The 19,980-nt window shown below is 47.9% G+C and overlaps 1 protein-coding gene across 1 annotated transcript in view; it reads left to right on the top strand.

Annotated features, from left to right (window-relative positions):
- Positions 1 to 8,149: 8,149 nt before the first annotated feature.
- Positions 8,150 to 19,980, top strand: part of JPH2 (junctophilin 2) — a 62,537-nt gene continuing 50,706 nt past the window's right edge. The window contains exon 1 of the mRNA XM_081292586.1: positions 8,150 to 9,011. Within this exon, the coding sequence (XP_081148712.1) occupies positions 8,633 to 9,011 (379 nt within the window). The 5' untranslated portion in view covers positions 8,150 to 8,632. The remainder of the gene's footprint in view (positions 9,012 to 19,980) is intronic.

The raw sequence follows: 19,980 nt of genomic DNA on the forward strand, positions 1-19,980 counted from the left end.
TTTGTATATACTCATAGTTTATATTTTAATTCACAGCATCTTAAGCATAGTCACCAAATTTTAGTGAAAATTCTAGCCATGTTAACATTAAGAAATTTCTTTTACTTTTAGATTCCAAAATAATCTTTCACCGCTTACTAAAACATCCCACTGGTTGTACAGTTGATTCATGACAGTGAGGTCAGGGCTTCACAAATGGGTGATTTGTACTTGGGGGTAGTATTAGAAAAGCTCTGAACTTGTGGAAGATCCCTGCTAGTTTCTATTTCAGTGTGGAAGCTGTGATTAGAGCAAAGAAGCAAAACGCCATGACAGCACTAAATGCTGTGACATTTCTTAATGGTGACAGAAGACATGCACTACTTTGTACATATAAGGCAGCAATTCTCCAACTTTTCGTTCTCCTTTACACTTAAAAATTTGGGACCCTATAGAGATTGTTTATGTGGATTACAGCTTAATATTTATCAGAAATTAAAACTAATAAAATTTTTAAATATTGCTTAAAAATAATAAAAACATGACAAACTAACATAAATATCATTTTAGAATTCAAAATAGCTTTAACAAAACAATTTTTTTTGGTGGGGGGTATATCGGGATTTGAACTTAGAGGCACTCAACCACTGAGCTACATCCCCAGCCTTTTTTTATTTTATGAGTTGCTTGGTGCCTCCCTATTGCTGAGGCTGGCTTTGATCCTCCTGTCAGCCTCCACAGCTGTGGGGATTACAGGTGTACACCACCTTACATTTTTGCAAATCTTTTGTTTGGCTTCATAGAAGAAAAATTCTCATGTCTGCTCCTGCATTCAGTCTCTTGGGATATCACATTATTTTATCTCCAGTAAACTCCACTGAGAATAATGTCTTAGTGCCATGAAAACTATTTGGCCTGACAGGTTCCTTAAAATGGTCTCAAGATGTCCAGGGGTTCCCAGATCACGATTTGAGAACCATTCAAAGAGACCATGTAAGCTGTTTGTAAAAGTACTACCCCACCCATAAGTAATTTTTTCTCACCTTATTTTTTTTTACTGGAGAGTAGGGGATTGGACTCAGAAGCACTCAACCACTGAGCCATCTCCTATTGCCAATAGCCAGGCTGGCGACCTCAGCTGGGTTCACAAGAGCTGGCTGCACCAATAGCTTAAGAAAACAGCTAAAGTAGCATGCAACACAGAAATTCCTTTTGCTTGCAAGGAATCAGGGATGTGCGAGAGCAAGCCTGAGACCCTATTTATTGAGGGGAAGGCACCCAAATGAGGCAAGGGATTGGGTTTCATGGGGTGTAGCCCAGTTTCATTGGGTGACGCCCACTCCCAGAGCTTCCTTCCCCTGCAGATTGGAGGTGAGGTCCACTTGTTTCCACCTACAGCAGAAACAAAGTCTCATACCCTAAGGGTCCGTGTTCACTCCTATGTGGCAGCTCCTGACAATGTCCTCAGCCTTTTTTGTATTTTATTTACAGACAGGGTCTCAGTTGCAATCTTGCATCTATGTGGATAATATGACCATTGAAATGTAATTAAGTAGCTCACTACTTAAAGTAAAAGGAATCAAGTCTTTAAGTCCTTTTGGTTTGCTTTTCAAACCAGGGGTCTGTTTTTGTTTTGTTTTGTTTTGTTTTTTTGTATTTTCTTCATGCTATAAATACAGCAATCACCAGAGAATGAAGAGTGGTATTTTTCTCTTTTTGTACAATGTTATTAGGTAGTGTGAAAGGGACAGAAAAGGACAATATTGACCTTGGAAAACTGCTGAAGTCCAATTTGAATGAAAATTTACATATTCCAGGTTTGTGGGAATACATTTTATCTCAGTCAAACTCTCAAAACACAAATCTTGAAGTTGAACATTACTCTGCTCAGACCCAATTGGGCCAACGTCAGTACTGGCTTTGTTTTGTGGATACTGTTTACCAACCTTATCTACTTTCTCTGATGCAGCCTGGAAAATGGATTTGGTTTGTGAATTGAGGGATTATTTAAACTACTCTGGCAGAATGGCACCCTGATTTCCACATGCTTTTATTTCACCATTCTTCAGTCATTCATTCATTCACCCAAATAAGTTTAAGTGTCTGCAACACATCAGGCCCATTTTACTAGGTGCGGGTAGAACTGTAGACAGAGCAACCTCCTTGCACAGCAGAGGAAAGCTGATGCACATGTAACTGCTACAGAGGAAAGAAGGATTAGGAGATAGGAAAGGCTGAGGTGGGAGGTTGGGAATTCCAACTTTATTTGTGGTCATCAGAGAAACTTCTATGATAATGTGACATTTGAGTACAGGGACACATTTGGGAGAGGAACATTTTTGGCAGAAGGAACCATGAGAATATTAATGTAGCTTGAGCAGGCGGGGCCAGGTCGTGGAGGGCCTGGTAGCCGCTTTAAAGGCTTTAGCTCCTAGTATAAATGAGATGGAGGGTGAGTGGAGAAGAGAGATGTTATGGATACTCACCTTTTAAAACCATCAGCTGTTGAGTGTGGGAAGGTCCTAGAGGGCAATCAGGAGGCTACCATGAATTAGACAATGGCTTTTTGGTGGTTGGACATTAGGCAGTGCAGGATATGCAGGGGTTTGCTGATGGATTGGGTATAGGGTATGAAAAAGACAGGTATACAGGATGATATCCAAAGCTTTTAAGAAGTTGGGAGTTGAGTGGTGCAGATTTGGGAGGGGAAATTGGGATTTGGGTTTTCCTTTTGTCAAGCCTGAGATTCTTATGAGTTATGTAGAGATGTCAAGTAGGTGGTTGCATAATGACTGAAATCAGGAGAGAGGTAGGATGGAGAGGCTAGGAGCCATCAGTACCTGGATGTTTATAAAGCTATGAGACTAGAGGTCACCAATGCAGTGAATGTGAAAGACCCTCAGGCCCCCAAATCCCCCGTCCAAAAGAACTAGCGTCACACTGGCTGCAAAAGCAAGAGGCAAGTTTATTAATACACAGGCGCCTGCGGGTGCACAGCAAAACCTCAGCCGAAGCTTTGGTGAACTGGCACACCGGGCTTTGGGGTACAGATCTTTTATGGGGAAAAAGGAGTTGTTTTCCACCTAGCACAATAACAGGTGTTTTTGAATCCAGCATACATGTCACTTAAAGGGTAAACTTGTTTTTCACTATGATAAACTTGTTTTTCACTATGATAAACTTGTTTTTCACTATAGGTTCCCGAAAAACTCATTAATCTCATAGGTTTACATTTTGTTTCCTCCCTTTTCCCGCTTATGATCCCAGTTTGCTCAAGCATGTCCTGTGATGTGGGCAGGGTGCCCTTTCTAACAGGTCATGTGGTGAGCTCACCTGTTTACTGCATACTTTCTACTTTTCATAATTGGGCCTTAGGTTATGGGGCTGGGGTCTTTCAAATGTACATCACTAAGTCAGGAGGGAGTGGGGCTTGATGTCAAAAGACGGAAGACCAGTGAAGTAGAAGGAGATTAAGGGGAACTGCAAAGGGGAGGAAATACAGATTTGTCAAATGCAAAAAAAAAAAAAAAATTAATTTTTAAGAATTTTTTTTATATTTATTTTTTAGTTATAGTTGGACAGTGTCTTTATTTTACTTTATATGTTGCTGAGGATCGAACCCAGTGCCTTACACATGCTAGGCGAGCGCTCAACTTCTGAGTCACAACCCCAGTCCTCGAATGCAAATTTGACAAAATTACTTTATGAGCATGTATGAATATACCACAGTGAATTCCACCTTTATAGATATTTATAAAGCACCAATTAAAAATATATAAATGAGGTACAAGGTAGACCAGTAAAGAGAAGGGAAATAGGAAGAGGGAGGAATGGAGGGAAAGGGAGACACTGAGAACAGAAATGGAGTAAATCAAGTTCAAGGCATGTATGATTATGTCAGAACAAACCTAACTATTACAAACAATTACAATGCACCAATAAAACAAACAGAAAACAGCTGAGCTCCAGAACATTCCCAAGGTACAGAGATAAGGGAAAGGGGAGGACAAAGCAAACCAAGTGGAGAGACCCTAAAAATCAACTGAAAAAACATTTTGAGAAGAGAGTCCTCAGCCGTTGGGGAGTACCTACTGTGTGCAGGCGTAGGTGGGCCAGCTCCACCCCACAGGAGGTGTTATTGTGTTTTTGGAAAGAGAATCCTTACTTGAAGGCTCTCTTGATTGGGGAGAGGAGGCAGCTTGTGATACGGCCAGTTATCCCAGTTATCCGTGAGTCCTGCTTCCCCGCATGTTGAAGTTTGAACATTAGAGAAGCACGTGGAGGCAAGCATATGAGGCAGGGTTTATTTAAGAAGGGGTAAAAGACTTCTCCTGCGAGGGAGAAGGGGGCCATAGCTGGTATCATGGTATCCCAAAAGGCAAGGTGTTCTGCCCCTTTTACCTGTCCTAGGCTTCCTTTGTTCTCCTGCCTTTCCCCCCTTATCTTTCTCCTTCCTGTGTACGTGACTAGGCCCAGGAATGCTCAGTGGTGTGGCCAAAGGTGGGAAATAGGTGGGCTGAAGGGGGAAGGGCAGGGTGGAGTAGAACAGGACACTTTAACAACCTTATAGCTCCCTGTGTGTGTGTGGGGGGGGGGGGCGGAATTCCTGGGACGGGTTACCTTGGCAACAGGGTGGTGCAGGGGCAGGTTCTTGATAAGATCCCTCAGGGGACAGTCTCCAGCTTCCCAGACTCACTCAAAATTGGCCTCCTTGACCCGACCTCGATTTACCTATCTACACTGACTGCCTGTCTAATTCTGGCTTCACTTTTGGGAAGCGCTGCTGACCCAGCCAGGAAAGGTTCATGGGAAGGGAGGCTCCCTTGGCTGGACCCTCAGTGTCTCCAAACTCAATCCCCCTTCCTGCTCTGGATTTGTCCTCCCCTCCTCACAGGCCCCTTGGGAAACAGCCCAGCTTGAGAAGCAGAGGAGGAAACCGGAAGGAGGTGACTGCCTCTGAGCAAACCAGAGCCAGGGAAAGAACAAAGGATGGGGAGGAAGAAAGAGTGTGAAAGCTGCCTTTAAAAACAGTTGACAATTCATTTAAGTTTAGTAAATTCCGTTTAGTGTGAAGTGCTTTCCTAAGGAAAATCTGTGTAACACACGTATGGCCACAAGGGGTCCCTCTTCCCTGAAATGCACAGGATTGAATGGAAGGACCAAAGCTTGATGACCTGGCTGGAAACCTGTGGCAGGTAACAGCCAGTGCCAAATTTGGCGATCTGAATTTTACCTAAACTTTTGCAAAGTCAAAGTGTCCCTTTACTAGTGACTTGGTTTAGCAGTTTAAAAAAACAAGAAACCACAGGGTAATGTGGAGTGAACATGTAGTGGGAGGAGAATGCTTAATGTTTAATGTTTAGTTCCTCTTTGATCAGCACCTTAATGAGACCCTGTCTTAAAAGATAAAAAGGGCTGAGGATGTAGCTCAGTGGCAAAGCACGCTGGGGTTCCATCCCCAGTACCAAAAAAAAAAATTAAATTGTCCCTCTTTGGCAACTATTTTATTAAACATGATGGTCTGAAAAGGAATTTGTTATGAGAATAACAGAGTAGTGGCTATTGTTTGCTAGGTATTATTCTTAGGTGCACATTTCTTAGGTATCTAGTTCATCCTAAGACTTTTTTTTTTTTTTTTTGACACCAGGGATTGAACCCAGGGTTGCTTAACCACTGAGTCACATCCCCAACCCTTTTTAAAAAATATGTTTTTTAATTGTAGATGGACACAATATCTTTATTTATTTTTATGTGGTGCTGAGGATCTAACCCAGTGCCTACATGTGCAAGGCAGGTGCTCTACCACTGAGTTACAGCCCCAGCCCCCCTAGCCCTTTTTGTATTTTATTTAGAGACATGGTCTCACTGAGTTACTTAGTGCCTCACCTTTGCTGAGGTTGGCTTTGAATTCGCCATCCTCCTGTCTCAGCCTCCCGAGCTTCTGGGATTATAGACGTGTGCCACCATGCACGGCCCCCTAGCCCTTTTTATTTTGCATTTTGAGTAAGGGTCTTGCTAAGTTGCTTAGGACCTCGATAACTCAAGGTCTCACTGAATTACTTAGCGCCTCGCCATTGATGAGGCTGGCTTTGAATTTGTGATCCTCCTGCTTCAGCCTCCAGAGCCGCTGGGATTGTAGGTGTGTGCACCACACCAGGGAATCCTGTCTTTTTATAATGACAACTCATGTGATCTTCATGTAGCCACATAAGATAGATACAATTAACCTTGTTACCAATGATCTTTTGAGGTAGGTGCTTCTACACATGAAGGAATTATGACTTACAGAAAGTGAGCAATTGTTCCAGCCATACAGCTCAGGAGTATGGATTGGAATATATATCTAACTCCAAAACTACCTACCCTATGCAGCCTGTAGGAGTCATGAATGTATCGTTTTGCCATTAACCACAGATGAGGGTCAGATTTATCTAGGGAGCTTTAAAAAGAATACAAATACACAATCGACTAATTCCTTAAGTCTATGGTGAACTCTGGAATCTGGTTTGAAGTTCTTCAGGTGATTCTTTTGTGTGCTCTCCCTGGGGAGATCCATCGCAGGGGGCTACTGGGCATGAAAAGTGGCTTCGTGTATGTGATGGAACAGCTTGCCAGGCGCACCTCACCTTACAACAGCATCACACACAGTGTGTTGTAGACCTGCCCTTAATGACAGGGGGCATGGAACTTGCCACACACTTCTTTCAATTTGACACGTCCATTCATTCCTCTTCCCTTGATAGCAGAGCTGAAAAGAAACCTGAGGTTTTCAAACCCTGGAAGAGAAGTGGAGAAAGCGGAGCTACTAGGAGGAAGTGCGTGTCCTAGGAGCAGGCTGTCTGTCCATCTGCCCAGGTGACAGTTTTTATCCACTGCCATTTGCTATGAGGGAAGCTGGTGTCTCTACCTGGTGGTGAAATGTGAACACCAAAGGGACTTTTTAAGGTCTGCACTGGTACATGGAGGAGCCCAGTCATGAGGGTGGCCCATCAGCTGAGTGGGAAGGAGAGAACATTTCCTACCCATTTCTGAAACACGGACGACTCTGCAGTGACTTTATGTGGCGTGAGTCATCACGGGATTTGGAAATCTGTCAGATATGTTTGAAATCAGATAATAATTTAATGCTTTCCAGTCCCTTCGCTGTTTTTGGTGATTTCTACCCCCCACCCCCACCCCCGCAGCTCTTATTCTTCCCAGGACGACTGTCCCCTCCCGTTAACCCTGGACTCCAGTGGAGTTCTCCACCACTAACCCCAGCCTTAGCTTCTAGACACGGAAATGCATTCGTTCTTTTTTTCTGGAGTTTGGTGGGAGCCTGAGCGCTGGGAAGCCACCCAGGCCCTGGGCTCTTGACCCTGCCCCAAGAGCTTTCCGAAGTGTGGCCCCACAGGCTCCGAGGACACTAGAGCAAAAGAGAGCTTGGAAAGGGAAACTTTGTAAAAGTCACCGTCCTTTGGTTCCGGAGGGGACCTCGTCCCAACACAAACCCCACCCCGGCGACTGAGCGGAGAGGGGCGGGGCTTCCCGCAGGGCGGGGCTTGCCCTTCTGGCCGGGAGGCCGCTGGGCTGGGGGTTGCCCCCGGCTCTCCCCGCTCCCAGGCGGCAGGGGGTTGGGTGTGGGCTGCAGCCTTGGACTCAGAGTTGCTGAATCCGCCGTCTGTCACCAGAACCCCACCTCTCCTTCTGAGCTTCTCTTTGCTGTCAAAAGCATAAGTGATCCCGTCCCCGTTCCTTTGGCTTTAGGTCACCGGATTCCTGGATGGGGTTGGCAGTGGCGCTGCAGCCCCAGGTCCTGTTAGGGCAAACGAGTTGGGTGGTGGCGAGGCTGGCGAACCTCTGAGCTCTGGAGAAGTTGAAGTGTCCCAGGGCCCGGCATTGGCAGGTCCTCGTCTCCGCTCCCTGCTGGGACAGGGTGGAGGGAGCTCTTACCCCTGGGGACACAGGACACCAAGGGGCCTGGGCTTCTACTCTTAGTTCTCAGCTGCCTTCCTCAGCCCTCCGGCCACCACCTGGGTCTGCAGCCACCAGCTCGGTTTGAAACACCCCTCCCTCCAGCTTAGAAGGAGGCCCGGTTGGCCAGGGGGTTATTTTGGGAGCAGCTTCTGAGATCCAATGGCCTTGTTAGGGCAACACTGACCTTTCTGTCCCGGGGGAGGGCAGGGCTGGAGAAGGGGCGGGGCAGCGCGGCGGGACGATCGCAGCCCGCACACCCACCGGGTGGAGGAGAAGGGGGCCAGCGGCCTCGGCTGGGGCTGCCACCCAGGGGATTGCCCCTCTTTGAATCAGTGGGTCCCCTCTACCCCCACCCCTTTCCCTGTGCTTCTTAAAGGGATCTCACCGTTTTTCCTTGGATTTCATGGAAGCCAGACTTGGGACGTTTTGTGGGGACTTGGAGTCTTTCCTTCCTGTTTCCTCTGCAAGAGGCAGCCTTCCTTCCTGGGGCTGACTGAGGAGGCTCCCAGGCATGGCACTGCCCAGTGTCCCCAGTGCTGACCTGGCTCTTGGGCTCTTTCAGCCTCTGCTGGCGTCTTGCTTCCCCCCTCCTGGGGCATGGTGGTGAGTCTGGGGGTCCAGCCCTGAGGGTGCCTGGAGAGTGTCACCCCCTGCACCCAAGCTGGAGGACGGGGAGGGTGTTGGGGGCGAGGATGAGATGAGTGGGGGCCGCTTCGACTTTGATGATGGCGGGGCATACTGTGGGGGCTGGGAGGGGGGGAAGGCCCACGGGCATGGACTGTGCACTGGCCCCAAGGGCCAGGGCGAATACTCAGGCTCCTGGAACTTTGGCTTCGAAGTGGCCGGCGTCTACACCTGGCCCAGTGGAAATACCTTCGAGGGATACTGGAGCCAGGGCAAGCGGCATGGGCTGGGCATAGAGACCAAGGGGCGCTGGCTCTACAAGGGTGAGTGGACACATGGCTTCAAGGGGCGCTATGGAACCCGGCAGAGCACCAGCAGCGGTGCCAAGTACGAGGGCACTTGGAACAATGGCCTGCAGGATGGCTACGGCACTGAGACCTATGCAGATGGAGGTGAGCCCACCCTGGGGCCTGCAGAGCTGGGGTTGGGACAGAGGGTAAGGAGCCCTGGAGGAGGGTGATAAGGGTGAGGGCAGTTGGCACAGAATCAGGTGGGTAGGATGGGATTTGCTGTGTGGCCTTGGGCAGGCTGCTCTACCTCTCTGAGCATCCATTTCCTTATTAGTAAAGGTGGGGCCAATAAAGGGATTATTGTGAAGATTGGCAGATACAAGGCCTATCATATAAATATACACTTAACGCACAATCACTAAAATGCAAGTACTGCTCTTGGCATGCTAGGTCTATAAGCAATTGTGGAATAGACTGAAGCTTAGGTTCTAGCAGAATTGGGGTCTGGTCTCAACTTTGCCATGAAAATTATTTTCAAGTAATAGATTATGAGATGTGTGTGTTTATTCATTCACTCACCCAGCCCCCTGCACATCCACTCAGCCACCCAGCCACCCACCCATCTATCTATCATCCACCCACACACTCACCCTTCCTTCCTTCCTTCCTTCCTTCCTTCCTTCCTTCCTTCCTTCCTTCCTTCCTTCCTTCCTTCCTTCTCCTTCCTTCCTTCCTTCCTTTCTTCCTTCCTTTTTAGTGCTGGGAATTGAACCCAGGAGTGCTATACCAATGAACTACATCCCTAGTCCCTTTTATTTTGAAACAGGGTCTTGCTAAGTTGCTAAAGGTCTCTCTCAGTTGCTGAGGCTGGTCTTAAATGTGCAATCCTCCTACCTCAGGTTCCATGTGTTTTTTTTTTTTTTTCATTCAATGCATGTTCCTGGGGTACTTCCTATTTGCCAGGTATTTGTGCAAAGGATCGGATATGAGAACAAGATACAGTGTCTGGCTTCAAAAACAATTATACACCAACATCCACAGAGAGCTGTGGCAGAACAGAACAGTTAGGTTTGAGGAGGGCAGGGGACACTTTAGAGTATGTGACTCCTGACTGCAGTGTGATGGGAAAGGAGTGACTGTGGAGTGGCAGTTGGGGACCATCCCAGCAGAGAGAGGAGTTTGTATCAAGGCTCAGGAGCATGAGAGGAATAGTGGGTTCAGAAAATAGAGTCTTCTGTGGCAAAACAGCCCCCGGAAGTGGCAGGGCAGATATCATTACCTCATCTGCTGAGTGTGACCTGAAACCTATCACTTATCTGAGCCTCAGTTTCCTCATTCATAACAAGGGGTTCTTTAGAACATCAGTACTGCTAAAACGGTGGTCAGTGGACAGGCAGCATCGGCATCACCTGTCCCCCAGGTGCAGATGCCCGTTCAGGGCTCCTTGCAGATCTTCTGAACCAGAATCTCTGAGCAAGGGTGGAGAGAGCTGGTTTAACAAGCTCACCAGGCAGATTTTAAACATGTTAAGGTTTTTAAAGTATTGCTTTATGGGTGCAAGGCACCTGCCTATGTCCCAGCTCCTGGGGAGACTGAGGCAGGCAGAGTGCTTGGGAGTTTGAGTCCATTCCTGGCAACATAGCAAGACCACATCTCAAAAAAAAAAAAAAAAAAAAGGAAAAGAAAAAGTATTGGTTTAAACCAGGGGCTCACAGACTATAGATCCCAGGCCAAGCTGGCCCACTGCCTGTTTGGTGTAGCGTGTGGGCTAAGAGCAGTTTTACATATTAGTTATTTGGGGAAAAAAATCAAAGAACAATATTTTGGGACATATTAAAGTTACATGGAAGTGCTGCACAGCGTCCTCGGTTTTGCCTCTTGTTATGACTCCTCATAGCAAAAGTTCCTTGGCGCCTGCTGGTGACGGTCCTTCTAGTCCCGTACCTACGACCTGTGTCCTCTGTGTGGTCTTCCCAGCTGCTGCGCAGCTCAAAACTGTGGCTAATTAGAAAACAATCACATCGGCACCAGAAGGCATTTGCAGGAAATTATATTTGTCACCAGTGTACCCGCTTGATGACAGAAGACAGGAAGTGGGCATTCTGGGAGTGAGGGGGTGCTGGAGGGGTGGCTGCAAGGCTCAAGCCGAGGCCAGTGGGCACTCTGAGCGCAGCCTGGGCTGAGGGTGGGTTTGTCTGAGTGAGGACCCCTGAGGAACGCCCTGGGAGGATTCTGCATGTTAATGGGAGACGACATGGGGGGGGGGGTCTTTGTGGGTGTGCACATCTGGCAGCTTTAAAATCCTGGCTGGAACTGGACAAGGCTAAGGACAGGTTCTGGCTCCACCACTTGCTAGTTGGTGACCTTGAACCATTTGCTGACTCTCTCCAACTAAGGGCAACTCAGCTCACCTGATGTGTCCGCCAGGAGCTGTGCTTGGCTTTGAGGACAGCAGAGAGCCAGCCTCAGTGTCTCTAGCTGTAAAATGGAGAAAATTCTTGAGCGCTCACTAGGTGTCTGTTACCTATGCAAAGGTGCATTGTAGGCATGCACCCAGTGTCCCCTCCTGTCCCTCTTTGTTCTCTCCAAACCAAGGAGAGATAAGAGTGTGGATCTGGGTGTGAGTCCCAGGGACACGAGTTGCTGGGTCGAGGTGAGCATGAGAAACAATAGGCTGATCTTCCAAAATGTTTAAATGGCAGAAAGAAACCCCTCCATTCGTTCCCTTGTGCTCTCTGTGTTGCTGGGCTCTGCTCTGTGCCAGGCTCTGCCCCCAGCAAGTTCTAGGGTCCTCCAGGAACCGAGTCTAGTGGAGCAGATGGAAATAAGCCAGAAAACAACCACCTGTGTGATTTCCAGAAGTTACTAGGGGCACACACACAAAAAGTAGCAGAGGGAAGAGAGTGAGTATGTTGGGACAAGGTGGCCTCAGAAGCAGGATGGGGAGGCTAGAGAGGAGGCAGCCTCCATCAGAGGCTACTGCCATGCAGAGGTCACCTGGGGCAAGTCTGGGCATGGCATGTTGGAGGCACAGCAAGAACTCCGGGTGGCGGGGAAGGAGCTCTGAGCGTGGGGGTCCAGGGAGGAGTGCTGGTTGGGACCGTGGGCGTGGGCCAGCTCTCCCAGGCTTCGCTGACCTGATATTGTCCCAGGTGTGCCCAGGAGCTCTGGAGGCTGTAATTGGACACCTGTCCCTCTGGTTTGTCAGGGGCCCAGACTTCTCTGGAATGACATGGCTGCACAGGCAGGGTCCCTGGAAACCTCACAGATTCTCTCTCCCAAGCCGCACACGAGGTGTAACTGCCCAAAATTAGACGTGGCCACTGCTTCGGAAAATCTCTTTAATCAACCTGTCATCGGTCCCCTGAGGGTTTGTTAAGGACCTGCCCTCTGCCCTATCCTGGGGAGCGCTGAGGGGAATGTGGACAAATGAGATCCCGTGGTCAGGATCAGTTGGGAGTCGGGCAGCCGGGGTCATTGGCTGCCTCTGGGTTATTCCGTCTCTTTCAGTCCTAATTTCCTCATGCGTAAGGTGGACCTGTCCTAACCGCTCATGAGATTTCTCATGAAATGATGGAGAACATAACTAGTAAAGTTATGCTTATTACTACTAGTTGTTCATTTATTCAATTAATATATACGGCATAATTACTAGGAAGCCAGATCCAGTCTACACTGGGAGGTGCACAAGTGACCTACGTGGACAGGCTCTGCCTTCACCCAGGACCTAATGAGACATGGTGCTGAAGTGCAGTGCTAGGCACGAGACGCAGGGGCAGACAGGGGACTAAGAGGGCCCGAGTGGGGAACTCCCCGACTTAGCCATCCAGGGAGGCTTCCTGGAGTAGGCGGCAAGCCGAGCCCTGAAGTATGTGTGGGAGCAAGTCTGACAACCCCAGGTGGAAGGAGGGGTCCATCAAAGCCAAGAGGCTGCTGCTCAGCCAGGAGATAAAGCCGAATGACCTTATTTATTTATTATTTATTTTTGGTACCAGGTATTGGACCAGAGGGACTTCCCCACAGAGCCACATTCCAGCCCTTTTTATTTTTATTTTTTAAAATTTTGAGCAGGGTCTCACTAAGTTGCTTAGAGCCTCCCTAAGTTGCTGAGGCTGGCCTCCTGCCTTGGCCTCCCGAGTTGCTGGGATTACAGGAATGCACCACTGGGGTCGAGCTTTGACTGGGCATCTCATCTCCAGCACTGAGAAGGGTTCCCTGCTCTCCACCTTCCCTGGCAGTAAGCACTACTACAAGTCAGTACCTGCTCAAAACCTGGGGAAACAGCAGCTTGCCAGACTGAAGAGGCAGGAGGTGAAATTGATTTAGGGGTCAAGACCTAAGCTTTTCAAAATGAAAGAATAGAATAGAAATTATGAAGTTTCTGTATGTCACAGAAAATACGATAAAGTATTATTTCCTGAAATGTTTGGGGTGTGTGTGTGTGTGTGTGTGTGTGTTATAAATTCAGTTCTTTCTGCAGATCATGGTCAAAAAGTTTGTCCTAAAGTCTTGATTGGCCTCTATGAAACCCCTGCTATCCTACCTCTGTGGAGCCTCCCTCTCCTCCAGCCATTGCTTTGTTTGCAGGTTAAGCTCTTCAGCTCTGGCATGGGAGGCCGGAGGTGGGGAAGGAACATGGGCTCCAGCCTCCCAAACCCTGCTGCAGGCCACTTGGCACCCCTCCCCCTCCCATGGCCCTCATTCCTCCCCTGGCCATATAAAGCAAAGCTAAAAATAGCTGCTGACTTAAAGCGGCACAGCATACCCCTGCCCTGGAGTCTCAGTGTGCAGTGGCTGCCTGACTGTTCCCACCCCCAGGGTCACATACTCCAGCCCTGAAGGCTGCTCCGATCCTTGCTTCCCAGTGGTCTTGACCTGGGGCCTCTGCCTTGGCCTCAGGATGTCCAGAGATGTCCCAAAGCTGCAGTCAAGATGTGTTCATAAGTGCATCAATTATCTGTGTTATCTGTGTTTTTCTGGGAGATATCTTTGCAGATAGTTGTTGGTTTCTTAAAGTAACCCCATGCTCAGATAAATTCCACAACCATTGCTTAGTCCAATAGCCAAAATGTGCTGTGGATGGGGCTGGGGCTGTAGCTCGGTGGTAAAATGCTTGCCTCGTATTTGTGAGGCACTGGGTTCAGTCCTCAGCACCGCATCAATATAAATAAAGGTACTGTGTGTTCATCTACAACTAAATAAACATTTAAAAAATGTGCTGTGGAGAAACCAAGCCCAAGACTGACTTTTAAAAATAAAACTAGGGGCTGGGGATGTGGCTCAAGCGGTAGCGCGCTCGCCTGGCATGCGTGCGGCCCGGGTTCGATCCTCAGCACCACATACCAACAAAGATGTTGTGTCCGCCGAGAACTAAAAATAAATAAATAAATAATAAAAAAAATAAAAATAAAACTAATAATAATAATAATAGTTAACTTTTTTTCTTTTGGTATCAGGAATTGAACCCAGGGGCACTTTACCACTGCACCACATGCCCAGCCTGTTTTTCTTATTTTTCATTTTTAGACAGGGTCTCACTAAGTTGCTTAGGGGTCACTATGTTTTTGAGGCTAGCTTTGAACTTGTGATCCTCCTGCCTCAGCCACCAGAGCCTCTGGGATTACAGGTGTGGCCATCACACCTGGCAGTAGTTAATATTTTTGAAGTTCTTACGGTGCACTGGGTACTGTTCTTTGCACCTAACTGGTCACATTATTTAAATCTTCACAGTAATCTTATGGAGAAATATTGTTTCTACCCTTATTTTACAGATGAGGAAATGGAAAGAGATCATGTATGTTATGCTCATTCAAGGTCTTCTGATTAGGTAGAGAGGAACTTGATAATAACTAGTAATAATTAAATAGTTCATATTATAAATGTTTTAATAAATAACACAAATTAATACAAAATAGTCAGGATAGGATACATAGTGTGTGGGACCCAGCACAAGTGAAAATATGGACTCTTCTTCAAAATCATTAAAGAATTTAAAGAATTTCAGAACATTAAACCAAGTGCCAGGTCCTAGGCACACAAGCTCACCTTGACCTTAGTTAACAACTGCAACTACCATTTATTGAGTCTTTATTATGCACCAGACTCGGTGCTAAGACTCTTATAAGCTTTATATTATTTAGACTTCTTAAAATCCTCTCATCTACTACTAATGGCTTTCAAACTTTTGTAGTTGCAATACTGCTGTAATGTATTGCATATTGTAATTCTGTGTCTGCACACATCAGCAACATCGGAAAACAGAATTATTAATAATAATAATAATAATAATAATAATAATAATAATAATATACATAAAGCTCTTTGAACAGAGCGTGGCCTGTGTTAGAGCTTTGTTGTTATTATTATGCACAGAAAACATGAGATTTTTATGTTTATCTCTTACAACTGGGTCCAAAACCCAAGCTTCTGCACTCTGGATCCAGTTTACTTTCTCCTGGCCAGAGTTAATGACTTAAGCTCATTTTAGCCCTGTGGACTCTGAACACAGGAACTTAGTGAATGTGCCAGGAGAGGGGACTGAATAGTACCTGGGGTCACATTTTCTGAGCCTTTGATGGATATTCCTTGCAGAGTTGAACTTGAACAAACTTAACCTCCACAGTTACTTATTTTCTCCCCACAGGAATATCTTTTCTATTGATCTATTTGTCTACCTTTGTGCCCATATCACTCTGCCCTCATTACCCTAGATTTATAGTGAGTCTTGAGGTCAGATAAATGAATCCTCTGACTCTGTTCTTCTTAATCAACATTCTCATATTCTAGGTCACTTCCATCTCCATATACATTATAAAATCAAAATTTTCAGTCAGTTTCTTTTTTAAGAAAGAAAGCCAGCTGGGGTTTTGATTACAGTAGCTTTGGATCTATAGGTCAGCTTGAGAGAATGAACATTTTAGAAGCAGTGAGTCTTCCAATCCATGAACATGGTATGTATCATTATTTATTTAGGTCTTCTTAAATTTCACTCAGCAATGCTTTGGAGTTTTCAATGACTTGCATATCTTTGCTAATTTTATGCCTAGGTATTTTATTTTTCATGATATTGTATATGGCATCTTAAATTTGATTTTTTCCAATCATTCTTTGCTAGTTTATAGAAATACAATTATTTTTGTATATTGACTTTGAAGCCTTTTATCTTGCCCAATTAATTACTTAGTTCTAATGTGTGTGGGGGATTGATTTTTGTTTTTCAGATTTCTAAGGTGTATTTTTAATTTAAAATTTCTTGATTATTATTAAAAATGAAGTATACAGGTCCTAAGAGAATCCAGCGTTATTAAAGGGAGAAACACGGTACTTGGAGAAGCACTTGGAGCCTCATCTCTGCACTTCCACATCCTTTTTCTCACAATAGTATTGAACTTTCCATCAAATATGATTGAGACATTGACTTGAGATAATACATGCAATAATACATAATGCTTGATACAGAGAAAATGCCAAAATATGTTTCCTTCCTCTATGTCCTTCAACATCCCTAAGGACGAATTAACTCAGAATGTCCTGAGCCACACCTTGTCTTTGTCTTTGAAACAAAATTTGAGCACAAAAACTAGCTTTGCCTTTGGAGCAGCTAACAGGCCAAGACAAGGCTCTTCATGGTTCTGCGTCGTGTCTGGCCAGTGCCCATGGAGCCCACGCCAGGCATGATTCCATTTCGAATGTAGAATCAGCATAATTTAACCTCATCTTGAAAATCTCATGTCCCAGCTCACAGCCAGGGGTCAGGGTGACAGCCCGCTGAGTTGCTGTCTTGGTAGCTTCTTGGCTGTATCTACAGGCCCCAGGGGAGCAGAGGGGCCCCTCAGCAAGACAGGAGCGGACACAGCTCTTCCTTTCTGTGGCCTTGTTCCTGTGGTTCGTGTGTCCAGCTGACCACAGCTCTGCCGAGGCCCTGTCCAAGGCAGGCCTTTGGGATTCGCGCAGCCTGCTTGTTTCCAGGGCCCACTAATCCCGTGCCTCCAGCAGCTGTTCCCAGGACTAGCCCTTGCCCGCCACACCCTTGGGAGGAATGCAGAGTCTCATTTTCTGGGCCCCTGGCTGAGAGTAAAGGGTGAGGGGGGCAGATTTGCTTCCTGCCCTGGACCAGAGGGCTGTCGCTGTTCCCTCCTGTCCCTCCCCAAGCCCAGCCACAGAGCAGGTGGGCAATGAGGTGTGGCCCTCCTGGTTCCTGCACAACTTGTGCTCCCCACTTCAGGGTGGCCGAGAGAGATGACCGGCCCAGAGGTGCGCCCTGTAGAGTCCACAGGGCAACCCAGGGCAGCAGGGCCTCCAGCACTTTCCCTGCTGCTTGTCGGGAGCACCTTGTGCTGCAGGTGTTCAAGTCTTTAAGGGCCAACCTGGGCTGCAGGGCATGTGGAGGGCGCCACGCCCGGGCCAGGGGTGCGCGCGGCCTGCCGAAAACCCCATTTGGCCGGCGCCATGTTCTTTCTACTTTTATTTTTAATTAAGCTGGAATCCTTAGCGAATACCTTCTTAACCATGGGACCAAATGTGACATCTTAGTAACAGGACAAATGGGCAGTGTGTGCCCTGGATGGGACTCACTGGGGAAGCACCATTATCTAGATAATGCCCTGCCAGGAAGGGATGGGTGTCTGGTGCAAGGCTGTGTGGGCCATTGTAGGAATTTGGCTTTTACTCTGAGGACAATGGGGACTGCACAGGTGACAGGGCCTGACTGGTCTCATGGGATTCCTTTAGCTCTGGGTGGAGAAGACACTCTCTGGGTCAGGGTTGAGACCCTACTGCACTAAATGCGAATAATCCAGACGAGAGACCATGGCGGTTGGGACCCCCACCTTGTGGAGTTTTGAAGGAGGAGCTGATAGATTCTGCCGACTGGTTGGACAGGAGGAGAAGGGAAGGAGGAGTCAAGGATGGTTTCAGGTTTTTGCCTAAACACAGAAGAACGGGGATGCTCTGAGCTGAGATGGGGTGCGGGTTCGAGGAGGGAAGTCCTGAGGTTGGCACTGAACACCGTGGGTGCGGGGCGTCTGCGCGTGGGCCGGGGGCCTCCTTCTGAACCTCCACACTCTCCCCTTGACCCCTTTGCCTCCCCGACATCCAGTCAGTTCTGGTTTCCACTCCCACAGGCCCCTGCCCCTGGCTGTCAGCGAGGCCGCCCGGTTAATCCTCTGTTTCTTGTGTGAGCCGTGGGGTGTCATCGGGGCAGCAGCCTCATGGTGTGGGGGTGGCGGAGCCTGCAGGCTAAGGGGACTTGTCATCCACCCGCTGCAACCCAAGTCTGCTGTCACAAACGCTGCCAGCCCCTCCTCTTTGGGTTGTCAGTCAGTGATCCCAGGAAACCAGACACTGCGGGGCTTTGATGGACGGCAGCATTTGGAAGCCACGGCAAGGGACTTTGGTGCCAGCCTTGAGGGCGAGCCAGAGAGCGAGGGCTGGGATTGTTACAAGGAAACCGAATCAAACACTCACCGCAGGGCGCCTTAAATCAGCTGAGCCCTGCGATGAGTAGGGCAGAGGCAGGAGGAATCCGAGGCACTTTAAGTGAACAGAAGCTGTTGGAGGACTGTTAATTGAGTGCCTACTATGTGCTAGTTCTCAGGGACAGGGATGGTGAGTGGCAGAGCTGTGGCTGGCTGTCCTTTCGGCCTCCTTGTTATATTTCTACCCCTGATGAGTGGAAGGCCTGGAGGGACCCAAGTTCTGAACAGTGGCTACCCCTGGGGAGATACCGTGGAGGGCTTTTGTTTTATATTCTCATCTGTTTGAAATGTTTTGCAATGAGCATATGTGACTTTTGTGATTTTTAAAAAGTGCTCCCTCCCCAACACAGAAACAGTGCCTGTACACAGACATGATAAGAAGCCCTCAAAGCACAAAAAACGAGTTTGGGGAGTTTCCCAAAATCTAGGCCCAGAATCCAACATGGTCCTCCCTCCTTGTTCCACTCTACTCCGGGACACTCAGTTTTTTAAGGTAGAGCTGGATGGAAAGAAGAAGTGAGGCAAGGAATCTGTTCCCTAGTCCCAGCTGAGCTACAGCCTTGCTGTGTGACCTTGGGCAGGTCCCTCTACCTCTCTGAGCCTAAAGTTCTCCTCTGCATTAGGAGGCGGCTGGACCATACTTACCCTTAAAGGTAAGTGAATTTTCTCTCATATGCAGCACTGACCTGTTGGCTGTGGCTAGCTGGAGATGTGGTGAGGGGAGACTGCCAGGCCACATTAGGATTCAGAATCATGATTGGTCAGCAATGTCTGTTGTGGACACAGGGTTAGGGAAGAGGTGACCCATGTGACCGATTATTTATTATTGTGGACTATTTGGTCTCCAAGCTCCACTCTAGCTGTGTCCGTAGGACTGAGAGAGTATCACATCTACCAGAGTCGGGGTGTCATGACTGTGTAGCACATTCACAAATACTAGGAACATAAGAGTCCTGTCTAAATACAGGGTACCGGGGCCATCTCCTGTGGGCTCATGAAAACCCACTGTTGAATTTTCATGAGGTTTTCACCGTTCCACCCTCAGCATCTGGACCAGCCGGGGTGGAGCATTCTCTCGGTGGAAATCGGCTCATGCTACAAACCAAGGTTTGTTTGTTTTCCCCGAAGAGCAGGTTGCCAGCATGCACCCAATAGCGTGCTAATATGAAATGCCCTTCTCACCCCAATTCAGGGTGAGCAAACTTCTCAGTTTGCCTGGAACGGCCCTGGTGTGCAGGAGCAGGAATCCGAGCAGCAGGGCCGTGCAGCTAGGAGTGACTTCAACACAAGTGTGACGTGTCATTGGAAGGGAAGGTAGAAGAGCCGGACGTGGTGATGGGAGGACTGGGATGGCTCAGGACATCAGGGAAGGCTTCCTCCGGGCACCCATGTTTGAGCTGAGAGCTGCAGGATGCTCAGGGGTTAATGGGGTGCCAGGGACACCCTGCTGTGGCAGGCAGAGGACCGGCCAAGGCAAGGGCTTCGTGGTGGATCAGAGCACCTGGTGTTCCAGAAAAGATCGGCGCAGAGACTGCCTGGGGAAGGGGAGAGGAGGCTGGGAATGTGGGCAGAGCCCAGCTCCTGAGGCTGTGTGAGCCACACTGAGCCTTTTGGACTTCATCCTTATGATGCTGGGGACGCCCTTGAGCACCCTT

This window comes from Spermophilus citellus, assembly GCF_964194105.1.
Source record: "Spermophilus citellus genome assembly, chromosome: 4".
NCBI lineage: Eukaryota > Metazoa > Chordata > Mammalia > Rodentia > Sciuridae > Spermophilus > Spermophilus citellus.